The sequence below is a fragment of the Vicia villosa genome, linkage group LG1, assembly GCF_029867415.1.
Source record: "Vicia villosa cultivar HV-30 ecotype Madison, WI linkage group LG1, Vvil1.0, whole genome shotgun sequence".
NCBI lineage: Eukaryota > Viridiplantae > Streptophyta > Magnoliopsida > Fabales > Fabaceae > Vicia > Vicia villosa.
The window spans coordinates 144,324,091-144,347,944 of NC_081180.1; the positions used below are offsets into that span (position 1 = coordinate 144,324,091).

Consider the following 23,854-nt stretch of genomic DNA (forward strand, 5'->3'; position numbering starts at 1 on the left):
CCATAAAAAATTCCTTATCCTAGTATTAACAGGGCAATTCCAAATTTTTTTCCACAGTTTCTTGCAAGGAGGCTTCGAGGGTCCAGGACTATTTGCAATCTTCTCTTGCATGCATAGGTGATAAGCAGACCTGACTGAGTAATCTCCACTCTTCTCAAACTGCCATATCCATTTGTCCTGCAAGGTTCTTGAGGAAAGAGGAATGCTTATGATTTGATCAGCATCATCTTTTTCAAAAGAGGAGAAAATTAAATCCTTTTTCCAAGTTCCCAGGTCTCCATCAATGAGCTCCGCTACCTTGCTTCCTGCGTTCAGATTCTTGGGCTGACTCTTGACTTTAAAACCAGGATTCATGGAAAGCCATCTATCATTATAGATCTCCACCGATTGACCATTCCCTATCCTCCATCGTGACCCCTGTTGCAACAGATTCTTTGTGTCAAAAATGCTCCGCCACGCATAGCTTGGAGCATAACCTTTGTTGCTTTGATCTATAGATTTCCTTGGGAAGTATCTGCTCTTGAAAACTCTTCCAGCAAGGGAGCCTTCGCTGGTCATCAATCTCCAATACTGCTTTCCTAAAAGGCTTTTGTTGAACTCACGAATCCCCCTGAACCCCATTCCTCCAATGCTTTTTGCTAAAGACATACGTTCCCAGCTCAACCAGTGCACTTTTCTCTCACCATTTCTTGCTCCCCACCAGAACTTAGCTAGCATACTTTCAATTTCATGGCATATGGTCTCTGGAAGTTTGTAACAGCTCATGATGTATGTTGGAATCGCCTGAGCAACAGCTTTAATAAGAACTTCTTTACCAGCCCTTGAAAGGAATTGTTCCTTCCAACCTCTTATCTTCTTCCAAACTCTTTCCACCACCATAGAGAAAACCTCTTTCTTTGATCTACCAAATATCACCGGCAATCCTAGATACTTAGAGTGTGTTTGAACAGTCTTGACTCCCATCCTATTCCGGATCAAAATTTTGTCGTCCTCTCGCACATTTTGACTGAAGGAAACTTCTGTTTTGTCGAGGTTGACAACCTGACCAGAAGCTGACTCATAAGTATTCAGAGCTGCCATGATTCTCGCTGCTTCCTGCTCCGTAGCTCTAGCGAACAGGAGGCTATCGTCTGCAAAGAATAAGTGAGTGATGGTTGGAGCATGTCTTGCCACCTGCAGACCGTGGATCCTCTTCTCTACAGCCTCCATCTTTATTAAACCTAAAAGAACGTCAGCACAAATGATAAAAAGATAAGGTGAAAGGGGATCTCCTTGTCGGAGACCCCTCTCCGGGGCAAAACAAGTGCTCGGTTGTCCATTGATGAGAATTTTGTAAGACACAGTGGAGATAGTTTGTTTGATCACATTAACCAAATCAATGGGGAAGCCCATAGAAACGAGAGTTTCGATCACGAAAGCCCACTCCAACCTGTCATAAGCCTTAGACATATCCAGTTTAAGCGCCATTGTCCCTCTTTTACCCTTCTTCTTCTTCTTGAGCCAATGGAAACATTCCATGGCTACTAAGGCATTATCAGTGATTAATCTTCCGCTCACAAAGCCACTTTGTTCCTCATCAATGATATCTGGGAGAATTCTTTTGATTCTGTTTGCTATGGTCTTCGACACCATTTTCATCACCACGTTACAAAGGCTTATCGGTCTAAAATCCTTAGGTGTAGCTGGATTTTTGCACTTAGGTATGAGCACAATATGGGTTGTGTTTAGGTCACTGGGGTCACGATTGTTGTTCAACACGTCAAGGGCCAGCTTTATCATATCCGATCCCACAATATGCCAGTATTTCTGAAAAAACAAAGCAGGAAGCCCATCTGGACCTGGGGCCTTCAAAGGGTGCATTTGGAAGATAGCCTCTTCAACTTCTAGAGGGGTAAAGACTCTCCCACACCACCTCTTATGATCTTCATTAAGTTTTCCACTAACAACCTTACAAACTTCAGAGCAATTACTGGGACTGATGGAAGTAAATAGTTCTTTGAAATAATTAACTAGCAGCCGTTCACAGTGATCCTGCCCTCTCCACCAAACGCCATTCTCATCCTTCAGCTTGCTAATACAGTTAGTTTTCCTTCTTTGCTCAGCCTTCTTGTGAAAAAATTTCGTGTTTTTATCCCCATGCTGAAGCCAAACCGCCCTACTCCTTTGTCGCCACATTATCTCTTCAACTTGCAACAAATTGTTTCTCTGATTTTCAAGAGCTCGGTGTCTTGCCACGGATGCGTCACTAGGATCCCAATTTTTGTCTTCCTCTAATAGGGATTCCAGCCTCTTTAATTCTTTTCTAACCGAGCTGGCTCTGAACTCTTTGAAGTGATCCTCCAAATTCTGCATAGCATTCAGCTTAGCCACTCCTTGCCATGGTGCCCCGTGCCATAAATTCTTCACCACCGCTTCACAATTTTTGTCCCTACTCCAAGCTTCTTCAAATCTGAATAAGTGAACTCTCTTTCGCCCTTGACTACCAACCTCAGCTTCAAGGATGACTCTAATGGCAGCATGATCCGAACCATATCGAGGGAGATGATTAACTTTGCAGGGTGAGAAACGATTTATGAAGCTGGCTGTAGCTATAGCTCTATCAAGCCTACATTGGATATTCTCTCTACCTCTTCTTCCGTTTGTCCACGTGAAAGGGTGGCCTTCAAAACCCATATCGATTAACCCACAAATTTCCATTACTTGTCTCCCCCAAGACAGTTGCTGTGAACTCCTTACGTTTCCTCCCATCTTCTCTTGATCCAGCAACACATCATTCAAATCTCCTAAGCATATAAGTCTTTCTGCACCTCTGGTAGCCAATTCCTGAATAAGCCTCCACGTGTTCCTTTTGAATTGTTCATCAGGGAAGCCATATATACCATTCAAGGACCAAGGCTGGTTGTCCACATTATCAATAACCGAAGCTTCTATGTGATTACTGGAGAAGGAAGTTATGGTAAGTTGTGATCCTTCCTTCCACATCAGAGCAAGACCTCCTGCCCTCTCTCTCCCATTTCCTGTACAGTCAACAATTAAACAGTTATCAAAGCCACTTTTGTACTTCAAAGATTGAAATTCATCCTTCCTAAGGCGAGTCTCCATAAGAAAGATCACATCGGGATTTTCTAAACGAATGAGCCTCAACAAGGCTCGAACTGCACGGGGACTCCCTAACCCCCTACAGTTCCAACTGATGATTTTCATTGACTTAGGCGGTGTTGGGTCTCCAACACCACCTCTGGATTGTTCATTTCTTGTACAGTAACAGTTTCCTGGCCTTTCAATTTCTTCTCACCCATACCACCTCCCTCCACCGTCCCATCCACTATCATAACATCCACCAAATTCCTCTTCCCACACTCCACTTCCAGTTTCTTAGATTGATTCCCTTTCCTAGCTACTTGCTTCCTTATCCACTTCTTTCTCTTAGTCATCCCCTCTCGACTATCCTTTCCCGAACCTTGTCCTACATTAGAGATGTCAACCGCTCCTAGAGATTCCGCCATCGCCTCGATCTCCAATAGACTTCCTTTACCACTCCCTTTTTTCAACTTTGGTACCTCCACCTTCCTTCCTACCTCCTCTATCTTTTTGTTCTGTTCCACTTCCCCTTCGTCTCCTTCAATATCTTTTCCTTTTCCTTTTGGATCGCATTTGCTCTGTTCCGAAGACAGGTTGAAAAGGCTCCTGTTGCAGGAACTTGAGGTTGAATCTTTTTTCTTCTGCTCTTCCTGGACTCTGGGTAAAGGTGAAGCTCGTAACCAAGCTCCATATGAGAGGTCCTGCTCTTCCAAGTCTTCATAACTTTCATCACTAAGATCTCCTATCTCTTCACAGTCTTTCATCAGATGGCCCACTCTTCCACAAATGAAACAAAAGGTTGGCAACCTTTCATATTTGAAATATACTCGTAGGTTTTTCTCCTTGAATCTGATAACTGTTCCTCTTTTCAGTGGCTTTTTGAGATCCACCTTGACTTTCAGGCGTAGGAACCTGCCATTTCTATGTGCCTCCTTGAGATCCATTTCTTCGAAATCCCCCAATATACCTCCTAACTTCCTTGCCATAGATTCTGACCGAAGCATAAGTGGGAGTTCATACACCCTAATCCAGAACGTTCCGAAGTGCATATTCAACTCAGATGGCTGCTCCTCGCCGGATACTCTAGCAAGGACCAACAGATTCCGGTCAAAACTCCAAGGCCCGTTCTTCAACACCCCTTCCAAATCTCTCTTAGTAGCAAACCTGAAGAGAAAAAGGTTCTTACTAAGCTCCTGAACCTCCACCGGATTTTTGAGTTTCCATGCTCCTATCATCGTATTAGTAAAAGCCCTGGTGTTGAAGCTACTTTCCGTCCATAGCCTTGCTGCCAGAGTCCTTTGAAACACCTCTTCTTCACAGGATTCGTCCGCCTCCGCTGTAATGCCTGCTTCCTCCTCCTCTGATAATGGAATGTTTCTCCATTTTTCCATGGCCCTAAGAAAACGAGACTTCACAAGATGAAAAGAGAGAAGAGAGCTTTTCCTGTTAGGGGAAAAGAGAAAAAACCAACAGGAAATTGGGGGAGAAAGCCAGAAGAAAACTGGGTGTAGCCGAAAACGGCGCTTCTAACCCTAGAAAGGGTAAAAGAGATAACACGATAAGTTCCTAGAGAGAGGTTAGAGCTTCTCTCACTAGAGAACACGTGGATTTTAGAAGGTTACAAGAACGTTGAGGGGGTAGGAAAAATCCATAAACTAACATTACATGATTTATTGACAATTACAACAATGTTTGTTTATGTTTTATGCAATAAATTCCAATCACCAGCAAGACAACTTGTGAAAACAGAAAGAAGGAAGCAGATGGAATAAATCAGCAGCCCCACTGAACGACTAATGAACAATTTCTGCCGCCACTACACACGCGACCTCCAGCCTTCCCTTCCGGCGATCCGCACGATTCCAATTGCAGCTAATCGCAAGTCCACAGCCCCCGGATTTGACTGCCGCAGAAAACGCCGCAGGATCTGCATAGTAAATTTAATAGATGGACGATGGAGATTTTCATTGTGAATCAGAGTAAATTTAATTCTGATTAATAATTATTTTTAATTGTTAACTTATTTCCATCTTTTATTCTTGATGATGTTTAATTATACGTGAATTGGTTGCATACATTTACATGAATTTGTGGTTGTTTTTGTTTTTGGCTTTTTCATAGTATTGATTCAAAAAAAATTTAAAAATAGATTCACAGACAACTAATAACAAAAATATAGATTTACATTAAAATGGAGAAGAAAGGTCAAGAAGACAAAGAAGGAATGTGGCTTTTGATAAAGAGGTTTATTTGTTTTTTATAATTTAATCAGCTTAGTTTTATTTTATCTTCTTATGTTTAATTCATGAAAATTGTATTCAAAATGGAAGTAATTAAGAGGTTTATTTATTTTTATAATTTAATCAGCTTAGTTTTATTTTATCTTCTAATGTTTAATTCATGAAAATTGTATTCAAAATGGAAGTACTGGTTGTTTGGAATTATGAAAGAAATTGTCTGTACTTTAATTAATGGTGGTTTTGATTGTTTCCTATATAAATTCATTCAATTGTAATGGTGAGTTAGAGATTTCATTTATCCTTCATTTGCCTTTTTAAAAAAGTAATTATTTTTGTTATGGTTTTCTTTAACTTTCTCTCTCTCAGTCTCTCTTGATCTGTGTTGTAATGGATTAAACCGTAATTTTTCATACTAAATTAAGTGTTAATTATCACTGAACCAACTAACAAGACATAAATAAATAGAAAAAAGAACTATCACATTATTCACCGTACTTTTTCCAATAAATAAAAAATTTTATTCAGTCATTTAACTTAGACACTCTTATATAATTATTTATTAATTGTGTCCTTAAAAATACATTTATTTTTGGAGTTTGGACGCATGCGCACACTAAAAAAAGAGTGTGAAGAGATCAATTGTAAAGCAAAGTTAGTCAGACTTTGATTACAAAATTATATTAGTCCATCTCATCTACATAATCAATTGAGAGAGAGATTGTTGACATCAAATCTCAAATTTATAACAATTGAAACTCTCAATAACACTTTGTAAGTCATGAACTAAGTGGATATATGCGAAAATCTTCATAAATAAAACATATGCATGTTAGCATAATAATAAAAGCAAAGCCAATTTTAAATCTATAAAAAAAAATCTAACTATTGTTCGGTGTAATGATGGGAAATATCGTGAACATCCAAAAAATTTAGAGGATTTCTTATTTCGAATAGATGAAGTTTTAAGAAATTGATTTTAATTGATAACAATGGACACAAACACATAATTGATGATTGAATCAGGTGAATAAATACCATATATTTCATTGTATAAATAATTTATATTAAAATCAAACTTATATAAAAGGATAATGTTAATATTTTCAAACATTAACACAATTGAAAAAGGGACAAATGGGCATGGGAGTGCTGTTTGAACGCTAGTAAAAATAAAAGAAATGAGAGAAAATTGGGGAGGTGAACGTGACTTGATTCGGTTTTGTTTAATTTGTTGTTTTTTTTAGAATTTTAATCATTAGATTTTAAGGTTTTTTTTTTAAACAAATATAATAAAAATAAGTAAAATGAGGGACGCTCCCATCATTTGGAGTTAGAACTCCACGTCCTTTTTTTTTAATTTATAAATATAGTTTAATTTTTTTTATTCCATTTAATGTTATTTAAAATATTAAAATATAAAAATATTTTCTTAACAAAAATATTAAATTAGTTAAAGTTTTTGTTTCTATATAAATAATATCAAAAATAATTATTTTAATTTTATTTGTTAAGTTTAGTTTCTTTTTATTAATGTTTGATTAATATTTGTTCATAATTTTATCATTTCTTCATCCGTTATAAATATTGTTACTAACAATTTCCTGATTTTATTTTCCATAGCTATTTAAAATTCTTAGAACTACTGTATAGGTTGCACAAAGCTTTGTAATTGTGTAGATTCAATTTGCTCGTATTTTTTTTAAATATTGTAACTGCCTATGGGATGTAATAGTTTAGAATTTATTTTTCACATTTTTTTCCTGTTGGTTTTCTTATTATGTACCTCTCCCAAAGCCATGTAATAGTAACTAGGACTATATTTTTGCTTTTACTTTATGCATCTTATATACTTGTTAGATGTATGTCTTAGGATTGTATGGTAAGATAAAATCAACTGTTAGATCACTTAAAGCTCAAGATAAAAAATAATTGAATATAGCACACTTGCACACTTACACTTCTAAGGTATCCTCTCTTTGTTGCCTTTCGATTACATGGTCATGTCTCTCGAATGTAGAGGTACTTTAGCAAACGATGACCCTCAAATATATCATCATAGAAAGATCATAATCCCTCAATGTCCCTTCGATGTTGCCTACAAATAAAATGATCTTGTCACTCGGAGTCCCTTCGGAAAATGATGATAGTCCCTTTAAACATTGCTAAAGTATCTCTACCATGTTGCCTTCAATGACCATAGATGACCCTTCGCTTGTCCCTTAAACATCCAATATATAGGACTACCTACCGAGCAAAGACGGGAACGGGGGCATACTACTTAGAAAATTTACAGGGAGAAGAACATGTTCGACCATGGAACGCTGAAAAGCTCAAACAATATTACAGCTAAGAGCCGGACATACCCACGTGGTGAGCGCTTGAAAGCACAGGTGCATCCTGGGTACAAGCCTATCACCTCTTATTGGGACGAAATGACAAGTGTATGTTCTCCTAATCGAACGGGCACTTGATCCTTCGGGGGGGTCACGTATATCGAGCATCCCCGTCGTAATAGTACCCCGAAGGTAGAACGCCCTGCTCGCGAAGGGACCGTTCACGCCGTGAAATTCAGATCCCAGAACAATGGAGTTCGAGATTCACCCTAGCCAGGCACGTGACCCCGATAATCGACTAAGTTCCACCCACTTGGAGAACATGTAATCAAACCGAGCAAAATCCCTGATCATTACTAGACACAAGTATGTAACAAAAAGAAAAACTAGTATTCATCCATTAAATATTATTACAACAACGTGCTCAGCACACAAGGAAATAGTAGGGTCACACATCAAACTTCTTGGTTGTGGCGCTTGAATTCCTCCGAGTTGATGTACTGAAGGTAGTCTTCATCCCATTCAGAATCAGAATCATGCTCCTTAGAAACCTCCTCCACCATCGAAGTGTGCGGTTTGGTTCATGGCATGGTTCCTCTCAGAGCAGCGGGTAGCTTCAGAGGACTCTTTCTTCTTCTTCGCAATCTGAGATTGAGACGCTTTTGAGGCTTTCTTACTCACATGGTTGTCCATCACTACAAGAGAAAAAGAAACTTGAGAGGAAATAAGTCATCAAACCACCCCCTTTTATAGAAGAAAGGGGAAACAGGCTCTGCATAAATAATATTGAAATGAAATACCCAAGGTAACATGGGAAAAAGAGCGCACAGAGAACCAGGCATCGAACGCCTAAAAAAAGTATGGGGAATAGTGTGAAAATAAATATAGTCACAGGTAGACACGGAACGACCTGCTCGGATAAAACATTAATTATAAAAGCCAACTGGCATAAAACAAGCTGAAATTAAATGAGGGGAAAGAGCCCCATAATTGTGCCTGACTCTAAGCCATTATGGTCGGAACGGTAAAATATTCATACATCACCAAAAGGGGGACATACCCCCCCCCCCCCAAATAGAAACAAAAATCCAAAATAAAACGGCACGCAGGCCCAAACTTGTAAACAGAATAACTAGATAACATCAGGCTGCTTCTTCCATACGCACGTCTGGGTTCCCCTGACCGGCGGATTCCTCCATGCCACTCCCATCTCCAATACCCGGGGACACGATCCGACCATCTTCTATTTAGTGGAAAGGCCCCGTGCCCTCGGTCAGCAACTCCACCCCCAAATTTTTGAGCTTTAGTTGGGCTATGGTGGAGTCATAGGTATCCTGGCCAGTAGCAAAGAAGTCATCCCCCAAGATGCGGATATAGTTAATCAAATACGCCCGGGTCTGGAGAGCTTTCTCCTCATAGGTCTCATATTCAACAGGGGCAAGGGACCGACGAAGAGCAGCTTCCCGAACAACAGTGGATTGCATTAAACCATACATAGTTCGGATGAGCAGGGCATGTTGCAGCTTCAAGTCCCTCAAAGCATGTTGCTCCTTCAAGTCCCTTAAAGCAGGCCAACACCTCTTTGTGAGTCTCTTCCAAAGCCGCTACCTTGCCTTTATAATCATCCGCAACCTTCTGCAGTATCTCCATGGAGTGAGAGGGACCCTTAGGGTACAGTACGACCAGCTCAGGGACCCGCATCACTGAGGCATCATCTTAAGCTATAATCCTCTGCCTAACCAACCTCCAGCCCCTCGATATGAAGAGATTCAGCCCGAGAAATTGTGAGGGAAGGCCCACCGTCGAAGAAGTTACGCTGGAGAAAGCAGGAAGGCAACATGTACTAGTCGAAAGCATCTTCCCGAGTTAGGTCCACGCTATCGATAACACTTGTCCGAGCACGCTTCGTCCGGACCAAGGCATCTGAATCGGATTCCGAACGGGGAGGAGAGCGATGAACAATGGTGGGCATAAGAGAACCCCTGTTGGTCCATAGCTTGAAGCGGTGACCTAGCGCCAGCCGGAGAATACAAAGAGTCCCTAGATCCCGTTTCCGGAGCAGGTTGCACGTTAGCTTGACGACTGGTGGCAATTCTCTTAGCCGCTTTGGCTTTATTCTGGGCATGTAGCTGAACTCGATCTTGTCTGCTCGCCGTCGATCCTGCAAAATATGCAAACAAGAAAACTGGTTATTAAACGTAACTAGGACGAGCATACATTTAACGAAGAAATCTTGAAAGTAGAAGGGGTACCAAGGAGAGCCATGGCCTCCTCAACCGATTCGCACTCAGCCAGCTCTTTCATATTAATGCAACGGGGCCCTTATGACTGGCTCCCCGTCATCATCAACCATTAACCTTCCAGCTCAGTCCGTCCTTTGGACCGGAGAAAAATCTTGCACAAATTTAGACAACACCCTAAAGTTGGCTCGCCCATCATCGTGCATCTCCCCGATTTTAGTAATAAACTGATCGATGGTGTAGTCAAAGTGATCGGGCGACCATTGAAACCGGAACTTCGGCCTCCTCATCATCCTCGGGTCATCGATATCTTTCTTGACCGGACGACCACGGGCGTCCAACACTGGCACGTGATCACAGACCGTATCCCGGGAAGCTGTCGATTGAGGTCGGAGAAGGAAGTAGCGCATCTTTAAATACATAAATGAGTCAGAGAAAGGCATGAAGAGCTTATTCGACTGTTTCAGAGAGACCCAGCCCCACCGTCCATGGTCCATCTTGCGCTGCACGTTGAAGCAGTAAAAGAGCAGCGAGAAGGTGGCCCCAATCTCGAGGTATTGACAAGTCAGTTCGAAAGCCCGGAGGAAGGCAATCGAGTTCAGATGGAGTTGGCTAGGCGCGAGCTCCAGATGGTTAAAGACAAAGATTTGGAAATCTGTGAAGGGTACCCATAACCCCATTTCCCTAAAATCAATCTCATACATAGGGATCAGGTCAGGAGGATAGACGTCACACACACGTTCGTCCATATCGCGCACTGACACGACCCAATGATATTCTGCCAAATTTCCGCCCGGGTCCACGTACCCACCAACATCGGTATGGACGTCAGAGCTATCTGAAGCAAAATAACATTCTGAGTCCAGCACCTCAGCCATCACCCATTCCTCCACAGTAAGCTGCTTTTTAACATGAGTGTAGCAAAGGGCGATGCCGAGGTGGAAAGGAGCGTCCGATCATCTCTGGGTTCGGCCATGTTCACCTGAAAAGCAGAGGATACAAGTGAATTCAACGATAAAATCAAATCCACCCTTCCACCGCTAATCAAGTGAAAGGGCTTGAAACTGACTCGGGGACGAAAAACTCCCGGGCAGGCCCCTACTAGAAAAGCCAATCATCAGAAGCATAGATGAAAAGCTTATAGAGAACTCAGATTCTGATTGAAGTCGCACTAGATATTGCTTAGTAACAGTTAGGAAAACTCATGCAAAAGGGGAATTCCAATCAGAATCTTATGGAAATTTCAGAAATATAAGGCCAAAGACGCAATTCTCAATGGAACACCTACGTTCTAACTCTCATTAACGGTGAAAAATGCTACATCGCCACCGTAAACCACCAACACTTCACTGGAAAATAAATAACCAACCGCCCTAAGACTATCTTATCACATGCATTCCTAAATTATATATAAACAAGTGCAGAAGGTGAGATGTCTTACTTGAAAATGTTGAAGAAGGAGCGGAGAACTTGAACACTCACGGCGGAGACAACGGTGAAGGAGGCAGCAAAGCACCGAAGGGTTATAGAACAGAAGGAGAGCGTAAAGGTTCAAATGGGAGAATGTTCAAAATTATTTATAGGTGACAAAATCCTCACGTGACGTGCACGCGTGGGCTTAGGAAACGATGGGGTCATCATTAAACCCTAAACCCTAGCCACTAGGCCAACTATCATCATGACGCATTAAATGCAGCACGAAGCTCAAGGTTGTCACTCACACGTTACCTTTCTCCCACTAAACAATTGGTCCTCTCCCCGTCTGACGACCACTCTCATCGGACAGCTTAGCCCTGTTCGACAGGTAGCCATGATTCTCCTTGGTTGGTCCTTTATGACCATTTGCAGCAACCTTAAGTCATTGCTCCCAAGGCCAGAAGCAACGACTTAGGGGGTTTCTGTTATGGACTAGCCTAAGTGTCCCACTTGGCCCAATCCACTATTGGCATAAACCGGCCCAACAAGCATTGACCCAACCCACGAAATCCAACCGGGTGGACATCTCTCTTTCACCCCGAGCACGAATGGGCAATAGTCGGGCACGTTGGACATCGTCCCTGCCAACGGCTAGTATCCGGACATGACTAGTCAAGACATAGTCAACGATCCCCTATATTCTGGGCCGGAAGTCACGCTTAAGCCCATGAAGATAGGAGATCCATTTCCCCTAGAATAGCATTATAAATAGCCTTATACCTCTAAAGGACAAGGTAATCATATTCTCAACCAAAATCTCATACTTTCTGTTGTACCTTCGTTGTCCCTTTACTTACTTTGGCATTGGAGTGCCTTGCAGGTACAACCCCCTTTTTTCTCAACCATCACCAGAGATCAAGCCTACTGTTGCTGGCCATCTGTTCTGCTCGACGCGAACAATTGTCTTGGCCTAATTAATTTTTATTAAATTCTGTTTTGATTTATGTTTTTAATATTAATTTAGGTAACCTTGTCACGAGGGTGAAAGGTTACTTATCACAATTTCGTCACGAGAGTGAGAAATCTATTAAGGTTTGAATCGACACTACGAGAGCGTGGGGGTCGAACCAGATAGTAAAAATTATGCATTAATCCTAAACACAGCGAGAGCACTTTAGGATTAATTAGAACTTGTTTAGTTTTCAAAACGCGTTCCTTGATTTAAGTGGGCGAGCGAGAGCCAAATCATACGGTTAAAGAGTGTGACTTTATTCAAAACCACGAGAGTGAGGTTTAGTCTTTAAGCTAGTATTTTCTACTAAATATATTTTTGACATTTTTATAAGCCAACAAGTTACAGAGTTCCCGAAGTACACGGAATCACACTCCGATCTCTCTTTTCTTCTATTTAACTTAATCTTTATTTTTATTTCAGTTTTAGTTCTTAGTTTCCCCTTAATCAAACATTAACTAGCCTTATCTTTACAAAGCGACGATAGATTACAGTAGGTTGACATTGGTCTCTGTGGGTTCAACAAATTTTTGCCGCCGTTGCTGGGGACCAATAGTCAATATTGTTATTCCGTTGTTGTAGCGTATAGACTAAGGCATTCTTGTTTCAATTACTATGTATCACCCAAAAATTTTCTACAACTTTCACTCCATCCTAGTATTTCGAGAAATCGCCAGAATCCTATAAGTCTGACCTCAAAATACTAATGAATTTTTTTATGGATACATCTCAATTAAGTTAACAAATAATATTTTTTAATTAAATTTTTGGTTAAGCTGCTTGATTATATTATAGGAAAAATTCTTTATTTCTTATGTCATTTCTATAATAATAATATGGGCTTAATTGCTATACATTCTTAGTGTAAAACTTTTTACACTATCAATGTATCACAACCATTCAATTTCATTACTTTAAAAAAATTAAAATAGAAGTCTAACACTTCCAATAAATTAACTACTGTGATTTATTGATGGTGTGAAACTTCTTTACGCCGTTAGTATATTCCAAATAAATTTGAATAATATTACAATTATTTTTCAATGAATTTTATTATGTATACTTTTCAATTAAGTTAACAAATAATCTTTTATAATATTACTCTTAATTTTGTTTCTTGGTTTATATAAAAATATTAAATTAAATTTATTTTTGACTTATTAATTTTGTTTCATGTTGATTATATTAAAGAAAAATATTAACAGCTGTATCACACATTTAACATTTCCTGAGAGTTCTGGTGGTTTTGAAAACGCTACATTATAGCTTTTAGGCTTTGTTTGGTTGTAAAGAGAAAATAAGAAGAGAGAAATAAGTGAGAGAGAGTATGAAAAGAGAGAAATATGAAAGAAATAGAGTAGATTTTAGGTATTGTTTGATTTGAGAGAAAGAGAAGAGAAATAGAAGAGAGAGAAGTGTTAATATTTTTAAAATTACAAGAATACCCTTATTTTTTAGTTCAAATAAAATAATTTATTAAATTACTTATTATTTGATTTAATCAATTTAATTAGTTAAATTAATCTCACTAATCCAAAAATAAAAATCACGCATTACTAATTCAAATAATTTAAAATAATAATTTTAATTATTAATTAATTTATCATATCTAAATTTTTGGTTTAACGTTAATGAACTAATCAACACATATTACTTTGCTGAAAATTTGTCTTTTTTTACCAAGCAATCACGTGTCTATGCCATTGCTATCTCTATATAACTGTTCATTAAAAAAATAGTGTAAATAATTGGGGTAAAAATGGAAACACACTTAGTCATCTCCTTTCTTCTCAAATTGGAGAGAATAAGAAAAGGTGTGGGTCCCACCACTATTTGGTCTCTCTTCCCTACTTCTCTTCAATCCCAAGCAAAAGAAATTGTCTATCTCTCCTCTACTTCTCTCTCACCTATTTCTTTCTTATGTGTTTCTCTTGTTCCAAACACACCATTAATGCTCTGCGTTTGATTCGGAACTGCTATGCTGCTTCATCGCCGGAATCTTTTATATAATATTACTCTCAATTAAGTTTTTGCTTATTTTTTTTGTTAACCGTTGCATCACACATTTCCTGTGGTTTTGAAACTGCTCTCCTAATTTGTTGCCGCGGTAACCTTCAAAATTGCAACCACTCGTTTTTTGCCACTGAAGCCTCTGCAAGAGTTACCGCCGGGAAGTCTGTTTGATTCTCTGATCTGGAAACTCCTGAGACCGATCTGCAACCGCCAGCGATTTTACCATTGATTGCTCTCACGATAATGTTTGAATCAACTACTACGACAAGTGAAAAGAAGGTGAGTAGTAGTAACTTCATCAACGATGATCTTTCATTTAACATTCTCTCAAAATTGCCCTTAAAATCTCTGAAGCGATTTGGCTGTGTTAGCAAATCATGGTCACTTTTATTTGAAAACCATTATTTTATGACTATCTTCCGCTCCAATTTCATATCCAATCATCAATCTTTATATAATGATACATCTCTCCTCTTGCGAGTTACTGGTAGAGAGTTTCATATATTGTCCGATAATGATGATTTTGAATTTGAAAACACTGTCGATCTACCAAATCCATTTCAAGAGGAGGATCCATTTTTTAAAATTTTAGATTCTGGTAGTATTACCGGAATTCTTTGTCTCTATCGAGACCAAGAAGTACCAATTGTATTTTGGAATCCATCCATCCAACAATTTAAAGTCATTCCTCCAAGTCCGGGTGAATCCGTACCACGCTACCAAATGTTTTTGAGTATTATTAATGGGTTTGGATATGACCATGTTAGCGATGATTATAAGTTAATTAAGCATATATATTACTTTCGCCCAAGCCATCGAGATTGTGAAGATCTTGGCCTACATGATGTGCCACGGGAAGGTGTATTAGATGGTAAATCTTTATGGGAGATATACAGTCTTAGAAATAACTCTTGGAAAAAACTTGATGATATGAATGTGTGCTTTGAAGGTGTGTCATATAATTGTAGTGCACACAATAATATTTACGGCCAGCTATTGTATTTGGATGGAACGTGTCATTGGTGGAATTTTATTGATCTTCCTGATGCTCAAGTAGTTTTGGTATCATTTGACTTGGTCAATGAGGTGTTATGTACTACACTCGTACCATTAGATATACATTTTGGGGCAACACATTTGGTGGAGTTATGTGGTTCCGTTGCTTTGATCTCTTGGACATATCGTAGTACATGTATTTTTGACATATCAATTTTAAGTGAAATCGGTGTAAAAGAATTATGGACTAAACTTTTTAGTGTTGGACCATTATCTTGCATCGAAAATCCTATAGGGTCAGGTAAGAATGGTGATATATTTTTCATTCAAGAAGATGGTGAAATAGTTTGTTTAAATTTGAATACTCAAATAATTGAGGAGCTTGATGTTAGAGGAGACAAATATCACCAACTTGGTCAAGTATTAATGTATAAGGAAAACTTTATTCAATGGAAAGGATAAGTCATTAAGTTGATTTTTATCCAAGAGATTTATGATTATGGTTATTATTAAAATTTTACCATCTTTAATTTAATTTGTGTTTGTGGTGGTGGAATGGATTTTTCAATCTTTTAACTTCAATGTACAAGAACATCCAATCTAATGTTGAAATAATTATTATACTTTTTAAGTGTATTACATTTTCCTCAAACTGTTTATATTCTTTCAATTGTGTGCAAATGCCTATATATCACAACCATCATCGGAGGCGCGCCTCGGGCAAACTCTCTTCCAAAGGGACGGTCAAATGGAAGATTAATGAAATGACGGCCATCTATAAAAACAATTATGGCTCGTCATCCAAAACCCCTTATCGGTCAATACTAGGGTTGCAGGACTCCGAGAAAGTTAGGGGCATCTACTTAATATAAATCTAAGGTTGTGATGATGACAACCCTAGAATAAAACCCTAGCCTTTGCTTATGTGTCATTCTCACATAGCCTCATGCTTATGTGTCATGCTCACAAAATTCTATCCATTAATAAAACTCATTTAACAAAATAATAATAATTAAAATAGTAATAATGATAATAATAATAATAATAATAATAATAATAATAATAATAATAAACATAATAATTATAATTATAACTATAATTAAAATAATTAATCCTAAAATTTGAAATACTTATTTTGAAAATATGTTAATCTTAATATATATAACTCCTATTATAATTGATATTATAAACTCTTAAACTACTTTTTTATTTATTTTATAAATTAGTAATAGTAGAAATAATATAATATTCATATATCAATATTAAAAATAATTATAATAATAATACTAATAATAATAATAAATATTTTATACAATTATATATTCAGTTTCCAATTATTTTTAATATTTTATACAACTCAATATTAAATATTTTTCTAAAATGTAGCTAAAATTTTATAACTTATATTATCAATAAATATTATAAAATTTTAAATTAATTTTTGTATTTTATAAATTAGTACTAATAATAATAATAATAATAATAAAAATCATATAATATTCAATTACCACTATTAAAAATAAAAATATGATTATTATTATTATATTTTATAAAATTCGTTATTTTATACAATTCTATATTTTATAAAATTATATATTCACCTTCTAATTTTTTTAAAATATTTTACACAATTCTATATTACTTCAAATGTAACTCAAATACATTTTGCAAAAAAAAACTGACAAATTAATTTGTCATTAAGTTCTTTAATTTATATCACAATTAACTCATATTAGTATTAAATATTATAAACTTTTAACACTCTTTTTCTATTTTATAAATTAATATTAATAATAATATAATGTTCAACTGCCACTATTTAAATAATAATAATATTAGTAATAATAATGATAATAATAATAATAATAATATTAATATTACCTACATAAAAATTATTTTAAAATATTTATATAAAATTCTATAGTTTTTTCAAATAAATACTTTTGCTATTTTATAAAGTAGTAGCAATAATAATAATATAATTTTCAGCTGCCATTTTTTAAATAATAATAATAATATTTTATATAATTATGTATTTTATACAATACTATATTCACCTTTCAAATTTTTTTAATATTTTATACAACTCTATTTTTTTCAAATGTAATATATATATATATATATATATATATATATATATATATATATATATATATATATATATATATATATATATATATATATATATATATATATGAGCGCATATCAAGTGAGAGCATTTTATAATGAGAGATGAGAGGAATGCGTATTAACCATTGGATTTAGAGCTGTCAAATAAGCCCAATTTTTCAAAGCCCCATTTTTTTAGCCCCACTAAAGCCCTACTTTATTAAGCCCTTTGTTAATGATAAATTTTTTAGGCCCCATAATTTTAGGCCCTTTAATTAATGTGTTATTTTTGGGCCCTATTGAGGGGCCTTATTTTGTTTCAAAAATTTCATTTCTAGTTCCAATATGGATTATTACTCTTATTATTAAACTTTTATAAAATTTCATTTTTATTAAACTTTTATGTACTTCTTATTTTCTTTTATAAAATTATTTTAATTCATATTTCTTATAAAATTAATAAATAATAAATAATAATTTTATATAATAAAATCCAACCGTCCAAATTTTAAAGTTTAACATAGATTTTTCGCATTGAGGAACTATTGACAATTCCACTCAGTGCAATTTCCACTTAGAGTTATTGATTTGTGAGACTTAATCAAGTAGTTTATCTCGCTATAATATTTGAAGTAGTGGCATAACTTCAACCAAAAAAATTTACATATTTACATATATATATATATATATATATATATATATATATATATATATATATATATATATATTAAGTTAAGCACTATGACTATATACTGTACATTATTAAGAAAATTTCATCAAACAAGAAAGTAACAAACAAAACTAAAGAAAATGTGGATGTGCTAACATTGGATTTGATATACCAATAATTATTTTTAGAATTTTTTTTAAACGAATTTTTTAATTTTTTTTGTTGAAAATTTTTTTTTAGTTTTTTCTAAAAAATTGTTTTTTTTTTTAGTTTTAGAATTTCTTTAACGCAATTTTTTAATTTTTTTAAAAAAAGCTTTTTTAAAAAACTTTTTATTTATCTATAATTTTTAATATATTTATTTTGTTTAAAAATTATTATTTTTTGAATTTTTTATTATTTTATTTTTAAATTAAAATTTTAATTTTATTTGATTTGGGGCCTAACGGCCCTCTTTTAAATTTTGGGGCCTTTTAAGTTTGGGCCCTATGTGTTTAAGGGCCTATTATTTTTGAATTTTTTAAAGGCCCCATTATTATGGGGCTGGGGCTCAAATTAATTGGCCCACACCTCTAATTGGATTCATCAAGAGAGAGAAAGTAATAGTCACATTAATGCATTAACATTCTCTCTCTTGATGAATCTAATGGTTGATATATGTTCCTATCATCTCTTACTATAAAATGCTCTCACTTGATATGTTCCATATATATATATATATATATATATATATATATATATATATATATATATATATATATATATATATATATATATATATATATATATATATATATATATATATATATATATATATATATATATATATATATATATATATATATATATATGTAGGGTTTTGTTATAATAGACCCACTTGTTTTTATGAAGGTCTATTTTAGCAAGTCTTAACTACAAAATAGTTAAATACACCTTAAGCTGCATGTTGCTAAAATAGACCTTCATAAAAATAAGTGGGTGTATTATAGTAAACCCCACAGGGGTTTGCTATAATACACCCACTTATTTTTATGAAGGTGTGTTTTAGCAAGTTTTAACTAAAAAAATACTTAAATGCACCCTAAGGTGCACTTGCTAAAATAGACCTTCATAAAAACAAGTGGGTCTATTGTAGCAAAACTCATATATATATATATATATATATATATATATATATATATATATATATATATATATATATATATATATATATATATATATATATATATATATATATATATATTGGGTAATATATTTAAATATATTATTCCTATAAAAAACACTGTGAAATAAATTTGTCGTTAATTTTTATAATTTATATCACAATTAACATTCTTTAAAGCATTTTATTATTTTTATAACTCATATTATCATTAAATATTATAAACTTTTGAAATTTTTTTTTTATTTTGTAAAATTAGTAGTTACACCAATCTCCCATATATTTGTATATGAATGTTGGATCCTTTATTTCATTATTTGTTTTCTTTTTTATTTATTTAAACAAATATTTTCTTTCATTTTCTAAAATGATGGGCAGGTTTTAAAAATAATACAAGATTTTTATTAAAAGGTCAATTTTTATGTGATAAAAAAAATTTGTATTGCGAAAAATAATATTCTGAAGCTTCTTCAATGAGATATGCATATATTATAAAACTAATGATTTTATAGTTTTCTTTTGTCTAAAATTGATCACATATGTTGTCTAAGGTTATACTCAAACACCTTGCATGCTAAAATTGTGTTTGAAGAATTCTGATTTAGTGATGAAAATGTGTTTGAAGACTTCTGATTTAATATGTTCTGAACATATGTGGTGAGAGATAATAAGTGAAAATTTCTTTGCCAACCTCCCTACCTTCTAGTCCACCTCTGGTGAAAACCCCATACTACCCGTAACTTCGGAAATGCACTTCCGAAATGCAAGAAAAAGGTGTTTTCGGAGAAGCATCTCCGAAAGCGCCTTTTTTTTTTTGAAAAAAATTGTCTTATTTCGGAAGTTCATTTCCGAAAACAACAAGCAAAGGCGAAAATTTGTGCAAACAGAATTCTAAGGCTGCATCAAGGTTCCAATCACATTGCTAAACAACATTCAAAAGCCCTCAAATCACTCAATTTGTAAGTTTTGAATTTGTTAGATTCATTATTCAAATGCATGTTATTTAGGGTTTCAATTGCATAAATGATATATGGGACTGGTTGTTAGTAGTATTTAGGTTGTTTAGAAGCTTTTTGAATTGATTTTATGTTTGATTTTGGGGACTGCCATGGAAGTTGCAGAAAACTCCATCCCAGGGGTGTTTCGGAAGTTCATTTCCGAAAACACCTCCATCCCAGTTTTCGGAAATGAACTTCCGAATTGTATCAGAAGTTCAAATTTTTTAGTTTTTTATTTTGTCTCGCATATTAATCGATTTCAATTGTTTACAGGAACATGTCAGGCAACCAACCAGCACGCATCAGACAGGGTAGGGAGACCCAGACTGCGTCGGCTAGACGCGAGCGGGCGGCGGCGCAGCTGGCGTCGACACAGGGACGGGGGCGGGGCCGGGGACGACGTGTGCGAGTACCCGAGGACGTGGGAGAGGGTACATCAGCTTCAGGGTCTAGGAGTAGGCTGGCTCGGGTATCTTCTTCCCGCCAGCGAGAGGAGGAGGATGAGGAGGAGGAGGAGGAGATGCCAGTGCCATACCACGAGCCGGAGGGGGTACCGGATGTTGACCCTCCAGCCGGGGAGGAGGATGAGGAGGGGGGCAGCTATCCGGGAGGGCCTTTTGACACTTCTGTGCTGATTCACTACCACGATCACGTCGCTCGGCGGATCTGGGAGGGAGAGGTATTTTTTTAATTTAACCGTTTATTTGTCACCATTTTTTATAATTTTACCGTTTATTTGTCGCTTATTTAATATATGTCGCTTATTTGTTTTTTTTTTTTGTAACAGGAGAGAGAGCCATTGAAAATGGTGAACCACGCCAGGAAGATTTTTAGTCTGTTTAAACTAGCAGCTCAGTGGTTTAACGACCATGTGCGAGGTTCAGGGCTTAGCGGGCTCTGCATGACCGGGTACACCACCATCAGCACCGGCATACAGGGGGCATTTGTGGAGCGCTGGCACAAGGAGACGTCTTCTTTCCACTTGCCGGTGGGGGAGATGACGATCACCTTGCATGACGTGCAGTGTCTTCTCCACCTGCCCATCAGGGGGCCGCTGTTGCACCACTCCTGGATCCAGAGGGTCGAGGCCAGTCAGTGGTTGGCGCTCTATTTGGGCATGGAGCCCGAAGTTACTGAATTCAAGTGCATCACGACTTCTAGGCCTCATATTCGGTTCACCACACAGAGCCGCTATTTCGAGCACCACCTGGACACGGCGGCCGATGCCGAGCAGGCAGGTGATGACCTATTCACACAGTACCACCGCGGCTGCGCTCTCCGGTGCTGGTACATGCATGTGGTAGGCGCTGCTTGCTTTGTGGACAAGAGTGCAAGGTACGTCGACGTGACCTACCTCCGCTATTTCATGGACCTGGATATCGTTCACCAGTGGAACTGGGGTCAGCTACTCTGGCATATCTCTACCAGAAGCTGAATGAGGCCTCCAACTGGAGGACGAGGCAGTTGGTCGGATCCTGCACACTGCTTACGGTACGTTTTATTTTAATACATTATCGTATTTATTTATTTATTTATGTTTCGTATTTATTTTTAATACATTATCGTGTTTCTGTTTCAGAGCTGGATCATCTCCTACTTCTCCCGCATCCACGGCTTTCACTTCGATCATGCGTACGTGGACGCCATGCCCAGGGCCGCCAGATACGTTCTCTAGAGGGGGAACGATGCGGTGGGACCATACCGTCTGTACTTGGACCGCACGATGCATGACGACGTCACATGGAGGCCGTTCAGCGACTACGCTCAGATTGTCGCCTTTGACGGCATTGCACTATATTCAGGCTGGTTGGCTTGCGGGACCGGCATCATGGTTCGATATCTCCCTGACCGGTGCATGCGTCAGTTCGGATTCGTGCAGCGGATACCCAGGTCACCCTTTGAGGCTGCTCCCGACACTGTGACCTGAGTGCAGCTCACTGCCATATGGGAGGACTGGGAGCATCATGTGGTACCAGAGGAGTACCGTCTCACTCGGGTCACCAAGGACTGGCACAGTGAGGAGGGGTACGTCACATGGTTCTACCGGGTGTCCCATCCTCTACTGAGACCCGACGTTCCCGGCGCTCCTAGGCCAGCACATGAGGAGATCCTGGAGAACCAGCAGGCCGAGGATGACCACGCCATTGATCTCATGCCGATCTGCCAGCAGATAGAGATGCTTGGGCGGGACGCGTTGGATCGAGGTATCGTTGATCAGGGCAGTCCAGAGGCAGTCGCCGTGATGGAGATGATCGTCACTGATGCGGGCAGTGCGGCGGGGTACAGGCGGCAGAGGAGGGCCCAGGGTGAGAGGGTTAGGCACACCCAGTAGTGGTCGGGTTTATTTATTTTTTGATTTCGGATTGTATCTTTCGCACAGTATTATTATTATTTTCGGTTTGTATATATTATTTGGATTGGATTTATCATATTAGTATTTTCAGTTTATCTGTTGCTTATTTTATTTGGCGTTTGCGTTTAATTAAAATGCGAGACTGTTTAAGAAAAAGCATAAAAAAAAACACAGTTTCTGCATAATTCGGAAGTTCATTTCCGAATTCACCCCCATGAGGTGTTTTCGGAAGTTCATATCCGAAGACACCCCCCATGAGGTGTTTTCGGAAGTTCATCTCCGAAGACACCCCCATGAGGTGTTTTCGGAGATGCACTTCCGAATTGTGGAAATTTTTTTTAAAAAAAAACGCTTCGGAAGTTCATTTCCGAAGCAGGGGTATTTTGGGATTTTCGCTGGGGGTGACCCCCATAGGGAGGTGGCTAAAGAAATTTTCTAATAAGTCTTTAAAGTATTCTTATTTAGAATCAAGAGTTGAATATAGTTGAACAAATAACTTTTAAACTTCATTTGTTTCATGTTTTTCTAGATTTTTGTGTTAGGACCAATAATATTTATTAGGGTTAATAGTAATTTACCCCTGTAATGTTAGAGAATTTTGCTTTTCCCCCTCCCTATCTTTTGGCAACGGTTTTTTCAAAAAAACCGTTCCCAAAACCTGCCTTTGACAACGGTAGAGGGTAAACCGAAACACACTCATATTATAGGGGGTAAACTACTATTAACCCTATTTATTATATTGTAATGATTTGTAAGTCATTTATATCTTTAATCTATTTTTTTAATTACATAAGTTTAGATATTGGTAATTTTATTTTAATTTTGTAATGTTTTATACTTATTTTATCTTAGTAATACCTTAATTTATATAATTTTTTGTAATTATAGGTGTGATATTCCTAAAATTTATATTTATTTTATATTAATAATTATATTTATTTTATATTAATAATTATATTTATTTTATCTTAATAGTTTTATATAAATTTTAAATTAGAATAATAAATATTAAAATTCATTTTTGTATAGTTTATGATAATATGAATAAAATTAATTTTATTATCTATTTTCTTAAAATGAATTTCTGTCATTTCTAAAATAATACTAAATTTATTTTTGATGAGGTTATAACTATATTGTTTTTTATTTTTATAATGAAATTCATTAATTTTTTATTTAACAATACAGTAAATTTCAATTATACTTATTAGTCTTAATGAACAAAAAATAT

The 23,854-nt window shown here is 36.6% G+C and overlaps 2 protein-coding genes across 2 annotated transcripts; one reads left to right on the plus strand and one right to left on the minus strand.

Annotated features, from left to right (window-relative positions):
- Positions 1-3,200: 3,200 nt before the first annotated feature.
- LOC131656370 (uncharacterized) lies at positions 3,201-4,472 on the minus strand. Its single transcript, XM_058926106.1, has one exon. The coding sequence runs from the start codon at positions 4,470-4,472 to the stop codon at positions 3,201-3,203; it is 1,272 nt and encodes a 423-aa protein (XP_058782089.1).
- A 10,106-nt stretch (positions 4,473-14,578) lies between these two features.
- LOC131656381 (F-box/kelch-repeat protein At3g06240-like) lies at positions 14,579-15,793 on the plus strand. The gene has a single exon (XM_058926116.1). The coding sequence runs from the start codon at positions 14,579-14,581 to the stop codon at positions 15,791-15,793; it is 1,215 nt and encodes a 404-aa protein (XP_058782099.1).
- The last annotated feature ends 8,061 nt before the right edge of the window (positions 15,794-23,854 follow it).

Coding starts and splice junctions, on each gene's coding strand:
- LOC131656370 (XM_058926106.1), bottom strand. CDS start 4,472: ATGGAAAAATGGAGAAACATTCCATTATCAGAGGAGGAGGAAGCAGGC.
- LOC131656381 (XM_058926116.1), top strand. CDS start 14,579: ATGTTTGAATCAACTACTACGACAAGTGAAAAGAAGGTGAGTAGTAGT.